The sequence below is a fragment of the Guillardia theta genome (genome assembly GCF_000315625.1).
Source record: "Guillardia theta CCMP2712 unplaced genomic scaffold GUITHscaffold_67, whole genome shotgun sequence".
Classification (NCBI taxonomy): Eukaryota; class Cryptophyceae; order Pyrenomonadales; family Geminigeraceae; genus Guillardia; species Guillardia theta.
Window position 1 is genome coordinate 380,920 of NW_005434607.1, and position 16,952 is coordinate 397,871.

At 52.4% G+C, this 16,952-nt stretch overlaps 6 protein-coding genes across 6 annotated transcripts; 3 read left to right on the plus strand and 3 right to left on the minus strand.

Annotated features, from left to right (window-relative positions):
- The first annotated feature begins 279 nt into the window (after nucleotides 1-279).
- On the plus strand, nucleotides 280-1,088 carry GUITHDRAFT_154139 (hypothetical protein). Its single transcript, XM_005827399.1, has 2 exons — nucleotides 280-424; nucleotides 467-1,088. Exons 1-2 carry the CDS (start codon nucleotides 292-294, stop codon nucleotides 667-669), a joined length of 336 nt encoding a protein of 111 aa, XP_005827456.1. The 5' UTR covers nucleotides 280-291; the 3' UTR covers nucleotides 670-1,088.
- A 511-nt stretch (nucleotides 1,089-1,599) lies between these two features.
- On the minus strand, nucleotides 1,600-2,505 carry GUITHDRAFT_154140 (hypothetical protein; the record flags this gene model as incomplete). Its single annotated transcript, XM_005827400.1, has 1 exon — nucleotides 1,600-2,505. A coding segment is annotated over exon 1 (817 nt), but the record flags the coding sequence as incomplete, so codon positions are not given.
- Nucleotides 2,506-5,230: 2,725 nt separating this feature from the next.
- Nucleotides 5,231-7,324, plus strand: GUITHDRAFT_113509 (hypothetical protein; the record flags this gene model as incomplete). Its single annotated transcript, XM_005827401.1, has 9 exons — nucleotides 5,231-5,266; nucleotides 5,308-5,469; nucleotides 5,512-5,586; nucleotides 5,636-5,685; nucleotides 5,870-5,957; nucleotides 6,000-6,046; nucleotides 6,100-6,211; nucleotides 6,262-6,350; nucleotides 6,604-7,324. 9 exons carry the CDS (start codon nucleotides 5,231-5,233, stop codon nucleotides 7,322-7,324), a joined length of 1,380 nt encoding a protein of 459 aa, XP_005827458.1.
- A 261-nt stretch (nucleotides 7,325-7,585) lies between these two features.
- GUITHDRAFT_113510 (hypothetical protein) lies at nucleotides 7,586-8,142 on the minus strand (the record flags this gene model as incomplete). The annotated part of the gene is made up of 3 exons (XM_005827402.1): nucleotides 7,586-7,645; nucleotides 7,754-7,886; nucleotides 8,114-8,142. The coding sequence occupies 3 exons, from the start codon at nucleotides 8,140-8,142 to the stop codon at nucleotides 7,586-7,588; spliced, it is 222 nt and encodes a 73-aa protein (XP_005827459.1).
- A 1,730-nt stretch (nucleotides 8,143-9,872) lies between these two features.
- GUITHDRAFT_142785 (hypothetical protein) lies at nucleotides 9,873-10,589 on the minus strand (the record flags this gene model as incomplete). The annotated part of the gene is made up of 1 exon (XM_005827403.1): nucleotides 9,873-10,589. One exon carries the CDS (start codon nucleotides 10,587-10,589, stop codon nucleotides 9,873-9,875), a length of 717 nt encoding a protein of 238 aa, XP_005827460.1.
- Nucleotides 10,590-12,634: 2,045 nt separating this feature from the next.
- On the plus strand, nucleotides 12,635-13,627 carry GUITHDRAFT_52087 (hypothetical protein; the record flags this gene model as incomplete). Its single annotated transcript, XM_005827404.1, has 2 exons — nucleotides 12,635-13,350; nucleotides 13,447-13,627. Coding segments are annotated over 2 exons (897 nt in total), but the record flags the coding sequence as incomplete, so codon positions are not given.
- Between the last annotated feature and the right edge of the window lie 3,325 nt (nucleotides 13,628-16,952).

The window sequence follows — 16,952 nt, forward strand, 5'->3', positions numbered from 1 at the left end:
ACTCTCATCTAAACGCTCAAGTAGGAGCAATCGCGCCTTCTCGGCCGCATTGACAGCGAATCGCAATCGAGCGAGAGTTTGTTTGATCCCGGAGAAAATGACTTGACAGAGGCCTCCAATTCATCCATGTGAGCTCGGTGATACGTTGCTTGTTCTTCCCTGATGTTTGTTTGTCAGGTCAAGGCAAGACAGGATTGACACGACAGTTCTGGAGTATGTAAAGAGAGACCAAAAGCTGACCAAATTCCGAAACATGCACTCCTCCATGCAGGTACAACAAAATATGATTGAATGCTGCAGTGGCAAGGAGTGACCTTGAGCCAGGATCTCTTTGAGAATCCATACTCTTCAAAGATTCCTGTGGAGTTGGAATCATTGCGAACAAGGTTGACAAGATTGGAATCGCAAATTCCTTGTGATGAAGGTTGAATCCGCAAATGTCGTGTTGTGCCTGACAGTCTAGTAGATGCGCCGCTCATCAACTTTTCCCTGAATGACTTGCTGAAGCAACAGCAGAAAGAAAAGGAAAAGAAGCACATGCTGTCTTTGTCGGCGGTGAAAAGCAAGGTGAAATACTCGTTACAACCGCGTCTTGTTGCTCCACTTACTGGTTTTGACTCTGTAGGACTCCAATGGCGAGCACAATTCGGCTATACATATCAAGTTTAAATCTACAGTAGAGCAGCTGATCGAGGATTACAACTTGAGCAAGTCGGGACCAAAGCCCAGGATCTTGACAGTGCTGGACAAGGCGCGTGATGCATTGCAGAGGATTAACGATGAAAGGAGCGAGATCGGGAGGAAGGAAGGAAATCGAATCTCGATCTCAAGCGTCAGCAGCTCAGCCTCTTCCTCTGAACGATCTACTGCAACTTCTTCGTACAGCAGCTCTTCGAGTATCAGTTACGATCTGTTACGACGCCCCTTCTCTGACTATGCGCTGAGTCGAGGGAACAGCTCCTAGTGCTGCTCTCAACGCTCTATCAGCTCACGCCTCGTTGCAGCAGCCCATTACTCGTGTAAATTCTTCCTGTATTATTGTGTTCAACGCATGTAAAGAGAATGATGGAATAAAGTAAGTCAAGCCCTACATCTGAATGCATCTAAAGAGATTGATACGAGGTAATTCAAGTTCTACATCACGTTATCTTGAGACCTGCTCTGCTCTCACCTCACCCTTGCGACTCGTGGGATTTGCCCAGCAGAAGCTTCTCAGTGCATGGTTCACATAGAAAACTTTGCCTGTGTCGTGATCAACTTCCTTCTGCCACCCCTCGGGGAGGGTCAGAGATTCGTTGGAGCCCGACGATCCCGCTGGGCTTGACTTCAACCCAGGGGACGAGTCTCCTGTCAGTCAAGTCGCAGTCATTCCCAACCCTGCCCAACATGCTCGCTCCCCACCTGCATGATCTAAGTGCGGACTCTCCGTTGTAGCGGATGCCTTGTCATCGTGCGCAGGCGCTGCGTTGGAGCCGCCGTGCAGCTTCGCTCGCACAAGTTGAATCTCAAACGTTTTCTGGGGGCTGCCGAAAGAGTCTGACCTTGACAACTTCAACGTCACGTTGGTCCCCTCCGGGCCTTTGATCTCTTCTACAATCTGTTTGGGGGTTTGGAACTGCACGTTCTTGCCGTTGACAGCAATCAGAGTGTCTCCTATCATCATCAGCCCGTCCTCCAGCGCCTTCCCGGCAGGTCCTGCGGGATGAATGTCGGTGATGATGTACCTGTTGGAAGCTGGGTCCGTGTGAAACGACATGCCTATTCCAGCCGTGCTAGAGTTTGACGCTCTTGGTTGCAACGTCTTGGAATCGTTTTCGTTCACAGGCAGCTTGAGCTTTGGGATGTGAACAGGGAACTTCTTTCCGAGGATGGCGTCATTCTCGATGGGCAACGCCTTGATCAATCCTCCATGTTGTTGACTTTCGTTGTTTGACACGTATATCGGAGAGCTGTTCTGTACCTTCCATTCAACTTTCCCATTCGAATCGTGTTGCTCGCTGCCTTTCGCTTGAGGAGAAGCAGTGCCGCTGGACCCGACCTCGTGATGAATCCCCTCGTGCTCCAAGATCTGCAAGTCTGCTATCCTGGATTCCGACGACCCTTGGCTCTCATGAGCTCCCGTCGCTCTCTTCCCGACATGCGCCCTATCATCTGAGTCCACCAACATCTTCAACTCGATGATCTGATGGGTCAGCCTCTCATTTTCCTTCCTCATGCTCTCTGTCTTCACAAACGCCTCCTTGAGCTCACGGTTTTCTTCTACAAGCGCCTTGAACTCTCCCTCCTGATCAATCCGCTTTCGCCTCTCGTCTTCCAACGACAATCGAATCTTCTCAAGGTCAATCCTATGTTTGCTTTCAACCAGCTCATTCTTCTGTATCAATGAATCTCTCTCCATCTTCATATCGTCTCTTTCTTGTACAGCCAAATTGTATTGTTCCATGAGCTGGTTCCGTTCCTCGTGAAACAAAACTTGCATTTCGTTTATCTTTTGTTCATATGCATTCACCAGCACACTGTCGTTGGTGTGTTGTTTCTTTTGAGAATTCAATTCAAACTGCAGTTCGTTAATCTTGTTCCGATAATCTTCAATCTCTGCCCTCAGACTTTTCACAAGCTCTTCAAGTATGTACTTTCGATCTCGGAAAGCTTTTGCCTCCTTCTCCCTCTTGCGATTACATTCAACAAGTCTGGTATGGACGTCATGCAGAGAATCTCCATCGTTGAGAATCAGGTTTTGATCTCTTTCGTGCGATGAGTTCGAAGACTGGTACGGTATATCTGACCTATAACTTGGCAACTTTCTCTCAAAGCTGAAGTTCGCATGTTCTCGGGGAGATCTTTTGGCAGGGCTAGTTTCCAGATACTGAAACTTAGGAGAAAGCATTGCACTCCTCGACGTGCTCTGAGACAGGAGGCGCTCGTAGCTCGTTCGGCTCTGAGGAGACTTCCAGGCTTCAGGCCTCTGATCCCTCGCAGAAGGCGGACTAGGCGTGAAAGTGCCCTGGCGATCTTGGTAAGGAGTGTTAGAGAGCCGGTCGGGGTAGTACGCCATGCTGCGCATGAGGGAGATGGAGAACTTCTGTGGTTTCTTGCGGTCATGACTTCTATCAAACGTGAGGTGCACTGTCGTTCCGTGGGGGCCGGGGAGCTGCGGTTGCTCGTGAGGAGGGGTTGTTTCGCTCAGCGCCAGGTCGAACTCATTGATTGCACAAAGGCGATCCCCGGGGTAGATCAAACTGCTGGCAAAGGCTGGACCATCAGGGAGAACCTCTTTCACGACCAGGTAGTGAGAGTCCTCCTCCCTCGAGAAGATGATTCCAACCCCCCCCAGACGCCCGGCATTGTCTGTACATGAAGAACCAAGTCAGGGGATTGGACATGCTGGAAAAAGGGCTCTAGAGGAATTGAACAGGTATTACCTATGTTGTAATTCTTGCTGTAGTTCCAGTTGCTTCCGATCATTCTTGATTCAGCTGATGCATTCTCGATGAAAGGTGGGAAGCAGTTCCTTGTCAGCCTTCTCAGCATCTTTGATCAGAGCCTTGCACGCATGGATGCAAGTCGCTACAGAACATGTTTGCAGAGAATTTTGTAGAGAACATGGCTGCTGGCTGTTGAATGGAGGACAAGGAGAGAGGGGATGTGCGGTGTGACATGCTTGTGAAGTATCCCAACATAATCCAACATCGCTCAACATCGAGAGAAGCCATGCTTCAGGAAGAGAAATGGCCTCGGCAAGAGAAGTCTCAACAGAGCATGCACCGATGAAAATGGCACATCACAAAGACATTCAGTTCGAGGAGGAAGGAACGAAACATTAGTGATGGGAGGGAATGAGTGTGGATAGCGTGGCTGAGCCCAAGTAAAGATAAGAATGTGAAGGATGGACCACCTTGCTTGCTGCATGCATGCCCTCTTCTCTGTAACTTTCCATCGCTAACCCTCCCTTTCCTTCATCTTCCTACATTCGTTCCCTACTGAATGCGGCATGTGCCTGTAGCTGTCATGCAAATTAGCAGCGCCATGCCTGATTCAAAAAAAGGCCTGGACCCCCACCCCAGCCTTATATCAACCACGGAGCCACCCCTACTAGCCTAGGGTTACAGATCACCACCCACCCCTCCTTGTATTGTGTAAGGGTGGGGTAGACTATTCACTGAAGTCAGTCAAGTACCGTACCCGGTGACCGGTACGATCACCATGATGACCCCTACCGGGCCATATTTCGGACCTTCCATCAACTGGCAGGAGTCGGACGGCCCTCCCCCCGGCCGCGCCCGGTGTCTCTCCCCCGGGCCCGGCCACTGAGCTACTATTAAGAGATCCGAGGCCCGGAGCCGGCCGCGGCCCGGTGACGGTGACTCTGTGATCCGTACTGTCGCTCCCGGGTCGCACCCTCCGCGGCGCACCCAGTCGCTCGGATGCCAGCGCGGCACGCGGCGCCGCCGGGCCCGGCTGAGGAACATGCCCAGTGCCGCAGTCACGCCCCGCGGCTGCGGGCTCGACTGACTGGGCCTACGGTAAAATGCTTTTTATGCTGTACCTTGTTTTGCTTGCAATCAAGAATATTGGTAATGTTTTGGGGAAATATGAGTACTTAAATTGAATTGAGTATTTATTTTGTACCATATTTGTAACTCAAATGCTTACTTCTATTGATATTAAAACTCTTTTAGAATCAATCATTCTACGCCCCGGCGGGCGAAAGGGGGAAAGCTGGGGTATATTTTGAGGGTGGGGTATACTACCCCACCATACATTTTTCATTGTAATTCCCATAGAAAATGGGGGTGTAATGGCGGAACCCTTAGGGGGTCAACGAGACGTGTACCCTTCCTTTGGCATTCTGATGAGCTAGGGAAGACATGGGTACTGGACAGTACACAGAGGGGGTGGGGATACCATTGTTTATTTCCTCCTTTCCCCGGATCCATGTCCCCGTAGCGAACAACAAGGAGCAAGTGAGATGGATTGAGGAGCGAGGGGAGCGAGGCAAAGGACGATGAACGAGCTAGATGATGAGGAGTCAAGAGACATGGAAGGACGCCGTTGGCATGGCGAGGATGCGGATGACGTGTTTCAATGTTCGCCGATGACTCACCTGTCCTGCCAGACCTGGAATCCGCCTCTATGCCATTCTCTGCGTGAGACCTGCAACAGCTCTCAGGGTAGGGATCGTTAGACCCTCTCACATGCTTGATTCTGACCCGTGGTCCTCTCCAGTGTCATGCGCACTTCAGGAAGTGAAGAACCCATCACTTCGGTAAAGCGTTAACTCCAGTAGAGTGTTTTGATCTTGTTTAGGTTGAGGTGGTGGGGCAGCATGCGTTGAAGATGGGTTGGATGGAGAAGGAGACAGAAGAGAAGATGTTCAAGTCTTGGCAATCAAGGTTCGCCATCCTCACAGGATGGGATGGGCGCGAAGCACACATTTTCTATTACGACAAGGAGACGGATAAGGCAAGGGTCGAAGGTGGAGAGGGCTGAGGAGCTGACGCAGATCCGAAGGAGGCCAGTGGGATTTTGTTCATACACGACATGGAGCTACAGCAAGACAAGGACGAGCATATCCTGACGCTGCAGGTAGAAAGTTTGACGGTGCAGTCAAGGGAGATAAGAAATTTTTGTTCAGGGGAGCCAAAGGAGGTTTCGATTTCGCTGCTCGACTAGCGAACTAGCAAGGTGAGGCGGATCGAGATGAGGAAGAAGAGAAGAGAAGGAGGGAAGGGAACGAGGGGAGCTTCTGTAAGAGTTCTCGCGAGCAGAACTTGGAGGGTGGCAATCTTGGAAGCGCAACATAACGGCGGTCACAAGTGCGTAACGCCCTCGAGAAGCAGAGAGTGTGTCGCTGAGCTGTTGGGCTCAGGTGCAAGGCAGGGGAATCGAGCATGGCGTGGATGGCGGAGAAGCATGCGAAGACGTGCGAGAAATGCCGACAGGTGTTTGAGGCTGACGTGAGAGTGATGATGTGCCGCTGAGATGAGAGTGTCATCCAGGTGTTCTCTGCAACCAACAGGAAGCATCATTGCAGATGCTGCGGCAGGTTCGCTCTTCTGGCCCAGTGCATGCTCTTGCCGACTTCCTTTCGCTATACAGGATCTTTTGTTCAGTTTGCAGCTCCAACGACAAAATCTCCCTTGCGCCTTACAAGGACCCTGTAAGGTGCTGCAACCTGTGCTCGGATACGCAGCAGCATCTTATCTCTGAGGTCGCTCACCCTCTTGCGTCCCGTGTTGCTTACTTGCTGGTTACCAAAAGATGCGGGAGCGACAACTCCGAGTGGAGAAGTTCGTGGCGAAGTACCTCGAGCTGCTCGAGACTGGAGGACACTTTGTGGATGGCGAGAGGTAGGAGGAGGTGGCGGTACTTCTTGTGGTTGAGGAGGAGGAGGAGGAGGAGGAAAAGGCGATAGTGGCGGTTGTGGAGGAGATGGAAGAGAAGGTGTAGAAGGAAGAGGACGGGTTTGGTGAAAACATCCCTGCATGGATATATGACGGGCGAGGAGACAGCAGCATTGGAAGATTGAGTTGGTCGGGTTGAGGGCAGAGGGCGAGAGTTGGGGGCAGGATGGGGGACGCTTGTCTGACACGTGTCGAACAGATCGGACGTACAGCGAGACATCAAGATCGACGGGGCGATGGGAACTTCCTTGCAGTTCCGCAACCTGATCATCACCGAGACTGTGGACGTTTCAGCCCTGGCGGACAAGAGCTTCGCCACAGGCGTCGGGATTGCGCATGGGATCAAGGCGGCGACGCTGCGGGGCATCAAGACAATTCGGGGAGTCCACAAGGTCGACAGCACGCATATCGTCAACGCCTTCCGGCCCGAGCAGGCGCGGCAGAACATCGTGGGAGCAGCAGCGACGGTGGGAGGAGGAGTGGTTGGGTTTGCTAAGGACACTATCGCCATGGCCAACACCATCATGGATGGGGTTGAGGGGCCGCGGGTGCGGAACGTGATGATCAAGGACATCATAGGGGCGTCGGACTGCGCGGGGAACCCTGTGATGATCAAGACGCTGAACAAGAAGGCTATCAACGGCTTCGTCATCATGTTCAAGGACGAGGAGGGGGAGGAGAAGGACCTTGTGTGCATCGCCGAGTCGTCGGAGGAGAAGAGCGCATGGCTGAGCGCTCTGACCGAGCTCAAGGTCGTGGCCGACGACGCTGGGGCGGATCTCCTGGTCTTCAAGAAAGAGATGGACCAGCGCAATGAAGACATCAAGGCCAAGATCTCGCAGAGGAAGCAGATGCGCAAGCACAAGGTCATGAGGGAAGCCGGTGCGCTCCCCTCTAGCCCGGAGAACGAGAACGAATGACGTCCTACTGCCTCGCTCGTCACCTCGTCCTTGTAGACTAACCCCACAGACACACCTAACGCTTTCATGCCGAGCAGCAGCCGCAGCATTTACACCATAGAAAAGTGACCTCTTCTAGGCCTCTCTTCCAGGTTTCACTCCCCACCTCTCGGTGGAGGATTTTTCGTGTGAACCCCAAGTAAAACTCCGAGACACTAGAGAGTTGAGATACGAGATTCATTTCATTCTATCGAAGACATCTGCAGCGGTCGCTTGCAGCCTCTACTCGAGGAAGGGTCCTCCAGTAAGCTTGTCGATGCACTTCAGGCGGTTGGACAAGTACTGCACAAGCACAGTCAGACTGCTTGCTTGAGCGAGGAGAAAGGTGAGGAGGAGGCTGAGGAGGAGCAGGAAAGGGGAAGGGAAAGAGCTAAGAGGAATTCTACTCACGTCAAACTGCTGAACGCAGTAATCGATGCGGCCCTTGTTCTTGTAGATGTTAGTCCAGGTGTTCCTTGAGGAGCCAAGGGGGGGAACGTAGCCAGCAGGTGGTTCAGGGATTCCTTCGAGCTTGAAAAACATGCTGCGACATCAGAGTCAGTACCACGGAAAATGAGGGAGGTGCGGGAAGTCGAAGGGAGGGGAAGTAAGTGAGGAAAGATTTTGTCGGTGTACGGAAGGACTGGAAGCCTTTCAGCAGGCCGACACCTAGGACTCAGGATCTCTAGTCCAACATCTTCATGATCGAAACGCAAGCAACAAATCCCACTCCTCACTTGCATGTGTTATATAACACCTCTCTTCTCTCACGATGGTCCTGATGACTTCAGGAGAGCCATGCACTATAACAACTCAGTCCCTAACGACTCTTGACCTTCCAACATTAAGTTAAACTATCTTGGTTCTCAAAACTGCATGAAGATTCGAAGTCTGCAGCATGAGCCTCGCTTCCACTGCACAGGATCCTGATCCTGGATCGAGGAATCGATCCAGCTCCTCGTTGCTTTATCCCTTTGCTAGCACTCCTGATGAGATTCCCATTCCTCGGAATCCCTTGAAATTCAACTCAACACACAAACCTACTTGAAGTACCCTCTCGTCCCGAGCGTACTTCATTTTTCTCCTTTCATGATGCCCCGAATCTGAATTCTATACTGGATTATGCCTTCCAAACCACCATCCTACCTTCTCACATTCACTCTTGATCATCTCTGAACCCATATTCCACCTGTACCTACTCCTCTCTTCCTTCTTTCTCCTCCTCTGCCCCCTCCTCCTCCTCTGCCCCCTCCTCCTGTTTCCCTCCCCGCCCGCCATGAACCGCGAGGTCTGCGAAGAGTCGCGGCTCCTCCACGTCACTTTTAAAGCTAAAATCAATAAATAAATGACAGATATTTCAATTGGTACTTATGGACACAAGATGTCCCGGTACTTCTCATTTTTACAATTATATATATGACACACATACCAGAAATTTGTAATGTTATGATACAGATTTTCACGAAAGGTTGTACCAAAATTTTGTACAATATATAATAAATTCTCGTACAGATTCTATTAATGAACGTTTCGGACTTCAGTTCACACTGACCCCAGTACCAGTAAAACTGACTTGCCTTTACTCAAAGTTAAAACTAGTACTAGCTCGTAACTACGGGTCACTGAGTATGCACTGTCCGACCGGCGGGCCCGGGCCGGGCGGCCGGCCCGGCTCGGAGCCTGTGACGGTTAACTTCTTACTCAAAGTTAAGTTAAAAACCGTAAACTCCACTGCAGTGTCAGTGCAAGCCGCCCGCCGCCCCAGCCCGGCGGCCCCGGGCGCGTCACTCATTTTTGAATTTCGTCCAACATGATGCCCGGCCATCATCGGCCCGAATCATGATCTGACCGTGACAGCGGGCCCCTTTCAAGTTTATCGTAGTACGGTCTTCAAGTTTAGGTTAAAAATCATTACGAGGACAATAAGGAGAGTAGAGGAGGCTTGACACTGACACTGTCGCACAGGCCATACCGTATCAGTCTTCTTTACTCACTTGAAGCTAAGTTATATGAACATTATTGAAATCAGTACGAGGCCGAGGACACTGGTGCTTGACCCGGCTGACCGTGAGACACTGTCACACAGGCCATACAGCGAGAAGAGAAAAGAAAGTGAGAACTAGTTATCCGTCCGATCACGCTCACAGTCCGTCTTTGACTGTCAAGAAAGCTTCGACAGTGCGGTGGTTTCCCTCAGCTCAGTCACGAACACAGACGGCCCTCGGCGGCAGCTGGACTGCCCTGAGTGAACTTCGGCGAGAATCGACTGGTCGCCAAGGGAAAGCAAGAGAGAATTGAGAGGAGGGAGAAGCTGAAAAGTACCAAGAGACATGAGCGAAGCACGCAAAACATCGTTGAGCATCGACAGGGGGGAGAACAGACTTTCAGTAGTTGGGGAACACGGAGGATGTGGGGTGGGGGGAGGGGAATCCATCAAAATGGTTGAATTTGGCGTGGGAGGAGGAAGAAGTTGTGGAGGGAGAGACAGAGGAGGAGGAGGAGGGATTGGGCATACCAAAGACGAATCTGTTCAACTGTTCAGGATGGCGTCGTTCGATATCACGATGTTAATCTTGTTCGCCTTCCTTCGGGGCACGCGATTGTCTCCCTGCGTTGCCGATCGCTGTTCACAAGCCACCTCATGCAGATCATGCCTTGGAGCTCCTTCCATCACTGCGGCAGCCAGCTTCCTCGAGCGCATGGTCTGCCAGACGAAAGGATTCCCGTCCTCCGTCCTGGCTCGGTCACCATGCACAGCAGCTCTTACGGCGGATGGATCCTGGTACGGATTCGAATCACCTTGCCACTCGGTGGGCTGGCAGGAAAGATAGGAGATGTCCTCGCTCCTCTCCCACAAGAATGCTGACTTGAGGACCATCTGATAATCTCGGTGAGAGTCAACAGGGGGCTCGCTGGTGTGTTTGTTCTCCGCGTCTCTCAGGAAGTACACGTGCATGGAGGTGATGATGTAAGGATCGCCAGGAGAAACTTTTCGCTTGAAGGAGCTGTGTAGACGAACAGCGCCAGGAACCTTGTCGTTCCCCTGCTGGAAATCGCACGGCCTGCATTCATCGCCAATGGTTATGAAAACGTTCTTCAACAACTGAGAGCTCGGCGGCTTCTTGAAGGTTGAGGTGAGGGAGATTCTGTCTGCTCCCTCTACCTCTGCTACCCTTCCCAGGTCTCTGTACCTCGATGACCGCAGCCATGCTCTGCACAGCCGCGTTCCACCGTTTCTACTCCGCATCGCCTCTGCCTGTGCCTTTCCTTGCTTAGCCTTACCTACCCCCAACGTATACCACCCACCCCCCCTTTCTCAAGACCCCCACCCCCTTCCCCCTCAACAGTCTATGGTTCAACCTTCGGTACCCCCACCCTGAAACTGTTGTCCACCCCACCAGGAAAGGCAGTACTACCCCACCATACATAACCTCAAAATTTTCAGTAGACACAAATGCGTCATACAAATCCCTCTTCTATAATAAGTTTTAACTTCAAATTTGTACCAGAAAAATAGTTGAGATTTTCTTTGTACTGGTTGTTGCCGGCACCATTTCTTGGCTACCCTGTGTGGCTCCCAGCTACCCTGCGTACCCCTACACTTGTTATTGTAAACCACCCCTGCAAATCGTTTCAGTTCAATCACCCCACCCATGCTTTCTCAAATATCACCCCACCCTTGGTTATAGAAATTCCACCCACCCTTGACTGAGAGGTTTTCATAAGTCCCTACCCTATTCACATCAGGTACCCCTACCTACTATTTGTTCAATAGTACCCCACCTATCCTTAGAATCCGGTTTCTTGGTGATGAAAATGCGCATCAGGCTGTCAAAGCGGTGGCGCGAGAAGGACTGATGAAAGATATGAGAGGAGGGGGAGAGAAGGAGGGATAGAGGGTGTGTCAGTGAGTTGAGAGCAGTGAGGGAAGGAGGGAGAGCTTGATGAGAGGAGAGGCGAGGAGAGGCGAGGATGAGTGCCCTTTGCACAGGTGAAAAGAGAACCATGGGGGAGGTGAGGGTGATAGAATGGAAGATCGATTGATAGGGGCGAAGACCTGCTATGATGATTGCGATAAAAACAATGATGATGTGAAGGAGGAGCAGGAGCAGGAGCAGGAGCAGAAGGAGGATGGGGATGGTGGTGGGGTGGTGGTGATGGTGGTGATGACGATGACGAGGAGGAGCAGGAGGAGGACAATGGTTGTGATGGTATTGATGATAAGGAGCAGGATCAGGATCAGGATCAGGAACAGAAGGATTGTGTTGTTGTTGTTATCATTGATGATGACGATGATGAGAAGGAGGAGGAGGAGATCCCTTCTGGTGATTCATCTGATCTGGAGAGCTGAGATGAGGGCGGCAAATTTCTCGTGACCTGTTTCGCCTGAATGATTGGAATGAGCGCTTTGAAAGAAGTCAGATGTTAATTTCCTGGAAAAACTAGAAGAGTCTAGCAGGAACCGAGGTCTTCTCGTTTGAAGATGTAGTCATACGTATGATTATCTTGGTGTTGGCGTACAAAGATGAAAATGCTATTTCCTTGGGCTTTGACTCATCTAGGAAACTCTGCTAGACTGTGGAAAGGAGGAAGCATCAGTTTATTAGGAGGCAGGAACTTCTGATGCTCGAATGAAGCATTGCTGGTTAAGGTTACTGACGTGTTGTACAAACAGGCAGAGATATCTTCAGATGCAGCGCGCTTTCGCCGGCCTCGGTCGTGGACGTTGCTAAGAATTCGGATGGGGTTCTGATACAGTCCTTGTGAATCGTCTCCACAAGTATTCGCCCTCACAAGCCTTGAGACCTGGACGTGAAGAGCAGAAGTCCAAGTATTCCTCTCCACATCGCTCGCCCCTATTCCTTCCAGTTACACAGAGCTCGGCTCTTTCGTACAGGCTGGGCGGCAATTTTTCTTGGGATTCATACTGTGTTGTGCAAAGCGCACAAGCAGGGAGTGAGGATTTCTCCGATGAAGAGATCTTCGCGAACAGCAAGCATCAAGTCATATGCCACGAGCTCGACGAAGGTGAAGGAGCCGCCGAATTGCGGCATCGATGTGTTGGAAGTCGAGGAGATTGATGCGATAGCATGCGGAGTCGAGCCGACAAGAGAGCAGCTGAAGAGGATCTATGGGCTGAACCACAGGATCGTCCATCCTTGCCTGAGTGAAGAGGAGATGAAATCCAATCAGAAATGGAATCCCAACTGCTTTGCTGGACTTGGGTGGAAGGTGAAGAAGAAACCGAAGCCACAAGAGACCAAGGAGTTTGTTTCTTCCATCGTGAGAAGTCCGAAGGTGCCGTATGGAGGCCTAAAGAACCTAGGGGCCACCTGCTATATGAACAGCATGCTGCAGTGCCTTTACTTCAACAAAGAGTTCCGGCGCAACATCATGGGGCTTTCTCAGGATGAGTTTCCAGAGAGCGTCCGGAGCTGCCTGCCATTGCAAGAACTGCAGAAGCTCTTCGCGAACCTCGAGATCTCTTGCGCGAGGTCGTTTGACACCACTCCCTTCGCCAAGTCCCTGCGGTTGGATTGTTCCGTGCAGCAGGATGCGCAGGAGTTCCTGAAGCTGCTGCTGAGCTTCCTCGAGCAAACACTGGCGCAGAGCAGCGTGCCAGAAGAGGCAAAGGCGTTCATTCAGGATGATTTCAGGGGGACGTACTCATACTGCACCAAATGCTCGGTCTGTGGATACACGTCAAGGCCCGAGGTCTCGTTCTACGACCTGGACCTGAAGGTGCAAGGGATCTCGACGCTAGAGGAGAGCCTTGACGATTTCATCAAGAAGGAGGACCTGGATGGGGAGAACATGTACCAGTGTCAGCATTGCAACATCAAGGTGAAGGCGCAAAGAGGGATCGAGCTGATCTCTTTACCTCGCGTGCTCAACCTGCAGCTGCTGCGGTTCGTGTACGATATCAAGTCAGGGAACCGGCGCAAGGTAAGCTCTCAGATCTCCTTCCCGAAGGTTCTAGATCTCTCGAATTGGTGCGGACAAGCCAAGTCCGAATCTAGCGCCCAACAACAGCAGAATGGGGCAGAGAAGAGGAAGAGGAGGAAGACGGAGAAAGCGGCAGCCAATGGCGCGGCAGTGGAGAGGAATGGCAAGGAGATGGGAGCACACTGCTCAGAGAATCCCTACTTGTACGAGCTTCAGTGCGTGATTGTCCACACTGGCTCCAGCGCTGTGCAGGGTCACTACATCGCGCACGTGAAAGAGAATGTGGACGGGAAATGGTGGAGGTTCGATGATGACGTGGTAACGACTCTGGACGATGACGACTACCTTGGGACGGATGAGGCGATAGCGAAGGCGAGGAAGAGGCTAAAGGCGGAGGAGGCGGCGGAGCTGGAGGGTAGAGTGAAATCGAAGGACGCGTACATGCTGATCTACAAGAGGAAGGAGCCAGAGCAGCACTTGAGGGAGGACCTTGCTAATTTCATTCCGTCGCATCTAAGAACAGCCATCGAAGAACAGAACCGGTCGGCTTGCTCGCTACTGACGATCATGTTTGTGCTGAATGTTGATGTTGGACAGGAAACACGAGCAAGAGGCTCAGAACGAGATGGAGGTGCAGAGATCAGAGGCGGATGTCATGTGAGCTCCGCTGCATCCCTCTGTTTGGCAGCTGACCGCAGGAATCAGCGTGCAGGCGGAGATCAGGAAGGAGAATCTTTTCAGATCGCTGCCATGCATGGTCCGTGCTTCGGTCGTTCTCCTCGAAGGTGACTGACGAAGGTCCTTCCACTTTAGGAAGGAGACGGTTTCTTCATCTCGACAGATTGGCTGAAGCATTGGATCTCTTTGGACCCCATCTCAGACACGTATGCCTTGCTACATCCACTCATTTCCAAGTTACCTCCTCTGATTTCTTGCCCTTTCCGCGCACCAGCTGTGACAAGGTCAACAACAAGCTCATCTCCTCACAGTATGGATTGCCAGATCCGCGCAAGGTCTGCTCGCTGACAGCTTCTTGCTCCTCCGGCTTCCTCCTCGATCTCTCCTCCACCTCCTCCCTCCTCCCTCCTCCTTCCTCCCTCCTCCCTCCTCCCTCCTCCTCCCTCCTCCCTCCTCCTTCCTCCCTCCTCCCTCCTCCCTCCTCCCTCCTCCCTCCTCCCTCAGCAGCCTTTGACCTCACCATCTTCAGGTCCACGAGATGAAGTGCATCAGCGAGGAGGCATGGAATGCGATCTTGGTGCAATACGGGCAGAAGGAGGACTCTACCGCCCTCCCCACCACAGCTCTCTGCGTACAAGTGAGTACTTGGTGAGCCTCCGGCCCTGCCCGGCCAACTGACGCTGGCGGCCCGGCAGACCGTCACATCCGAGTGCAAAGATCGAGTGCAGAGAAGAGAAGCACGCGATCTCATAGAAAGGCTCAAGGAGCTGCTGGCGCAGACGCCTGACCCTGACGACCGCAAGGCTTTCTGGGTACGTCTCCTCTACATCCTGAATTGTGTCGTCGTCATCGTCGTCGTCGTCGTCGTCATCATCATTATCATCATCATCATCGTCATCATCATCATCATCATCATCATCATCATACCCGTCCTTGGCCACACCTCCTCTTCTTCCACCTCCCCACTCCCAACTTTGCCTTGACTTCTCCTCTCTCTGTGATCCTTGCATTCTTCTGATCGACGAGCAGATCTCGAAGCAAGTGTGCAAGGAAGTCACCATGGGCAAGGACCTCTCCACGATCTCAGACGTGAGGGGAGAAAGCATCGTCTGCAGGTGGTGCCATGTTGAAGAGCACGTTCAGTTCTGACGTAGAGGGTTGCAGTCCATCTCCTACTCTTGACGAGAAGACGAAGCAGAAGTGTCTAGAGAACAAGGGGTTGTGCACTAACAAAAGCCTGCGGAGGCTGATCTCAGCCGAGGCCAAGAAGTTCATTGAAGATCGAAACCTTGGGGTGGGACTGGAAAGATGATGATAATAGAGATGATGATTATAGACATGATGATGATGTTGTTGTTGATGTTGATGATGATGATGATGATGATGATGATGATGATGATGATGATGATGATGGAAGCAGCATACAGGCGATGATGGTGATGGTGCCAAGTACGATGATTGTGGTGTTGGCGATGATCGAGATGGAGATGACGATTATGGAGACGATGTCGAGCAAGAGAGGCTGATGGGAGTGCAGTTTGTGATGTATCCTTCCACGGCGGAGTGCTGTCCCTTCTGCAGCAGGCATGCGGAGTTCGAGGCCGAGAATGCCAAACAGGTCAAGCTTGCTGCTTGCGGGAGCCTCTGCTGATGCGACCTCTTGGGTGCAGATTCGAGCGAGCAGGGCTGATTTCCGCAAGAAAGTCAAGGCCGTATTCGAGGGAAATTCGATCAAGTTGAAGAACGAGCAGAAATATTTCCTGATCTCAACGGAGTGGGTTGATCATTTCAAGGATTGGGTTCAGGTGCCCCCATGCTCTCATGCAATATGCCCCTTCCTCCCATTGCTGCTGCTCTCATCGCTCCTCCTTTCTCCTTCCTCCTCTTCTTCCCCATCCTCCTCCTCCTCGGCTCATATCGCATCGCAGATCCCGGAGATACAAGAGCTCCGTCCCATCGACAACAGCCCACTGCTGGTGCCCAAAGACGCGGAGGAGAGCGAGCGGGGAAAGCTGCAGTACGATCCGTCCGACCTCTCCCAGATCGACCTGCCCTACATCTGGGCAAGCGAGGAGGATTGGAAAACTCTGCAGCATCGGGCGGGAGGAGGTCCCGCAATCATGGTTTCCCCGATCCTCGATCAGCAGTCGTGGTACTCCCTGCCTCTCTCTTCCCCCATCGCCCAGAGGCCACGACCTCAAGTCACTCCCCCCCCCCCCCCCCCACGCCCCCGCCCTGCGCTCAATCCGCTGCCTTCCTTCACCTTCGTTTGATCACGTTGCAACTTCTCAAGAGTCCTCTGCTTTCGTCTTCCCCTCCTCCATCCCCTCAACCTCTGCTCGCCTTCTTCGTTCGTTTGCACCTCTTCCTCTTCCTCGCTCTCCGTCCTGTTCCTTCTCCTTCTCCGCATACTCCCCTGCTCCCAACTGCCACAGCGCTGACTTTGTCACAAGGTGCGGAGACATTTTAGTCAACAGGGCACCCAAGATGAACGGATACACGGGAGCCATCGTATGCATCACGGAGCCTCAGACGAGCGAGCGATATGTCAAGATGAGGAAGGAGAACGAGCGGACGCAGAGGCTGACCTTCCACAACGGCACTCTGAACATCGTCAAGCGGCATGGAGGGGCAGGAGGGGCGGGAGGTGCGGGAGGAGCAGCGGTGGCGGCGAGCAGGTCGGGAGAGAGCGGCTCACGGAGACTGCGGAATCGGAAGGGAGAGATGCAGGTGCAGTCTCGCTGGTGCAGGGACAATCCGCTCCTGCCCGCACCCTCTCCTCTCCTCTCCTCCTCTCCTCTCCCCTCCTCTCCTCTCCTCTCCTCTCCTCTCCTCTCCTCTCCTCTCCTCCTCTCCTCTCCTCTCCTCTCCTCTCCTCTCCTCTCCTCTCCTCTCCTCTTCATCGCTTTGATGGCGTATGTGATCGCTGCGGGGACTGAAGAGAGTCTCAAATATTTCACTCCTCTGAGATTTCAGGTCTTGTGCA

Bases quoted from the DNA above. Each gene is read 5' to 3' on its own strand.
- GUITHDRAFT_154139 (XM_005827399.1), top strand. From the start codon at position 292: ATGCTGCAGTGGCAAGGAGTGACCTTGAGCCAGGATCTCTTTGAGAAT. The intron at 425-466 runs GTTGAATCCGCA...ACAGTCTAGTAG, and splicing joins GCAAATTCCTTGTGATGAAG to ATGCGCCGCTCATCAACTTT.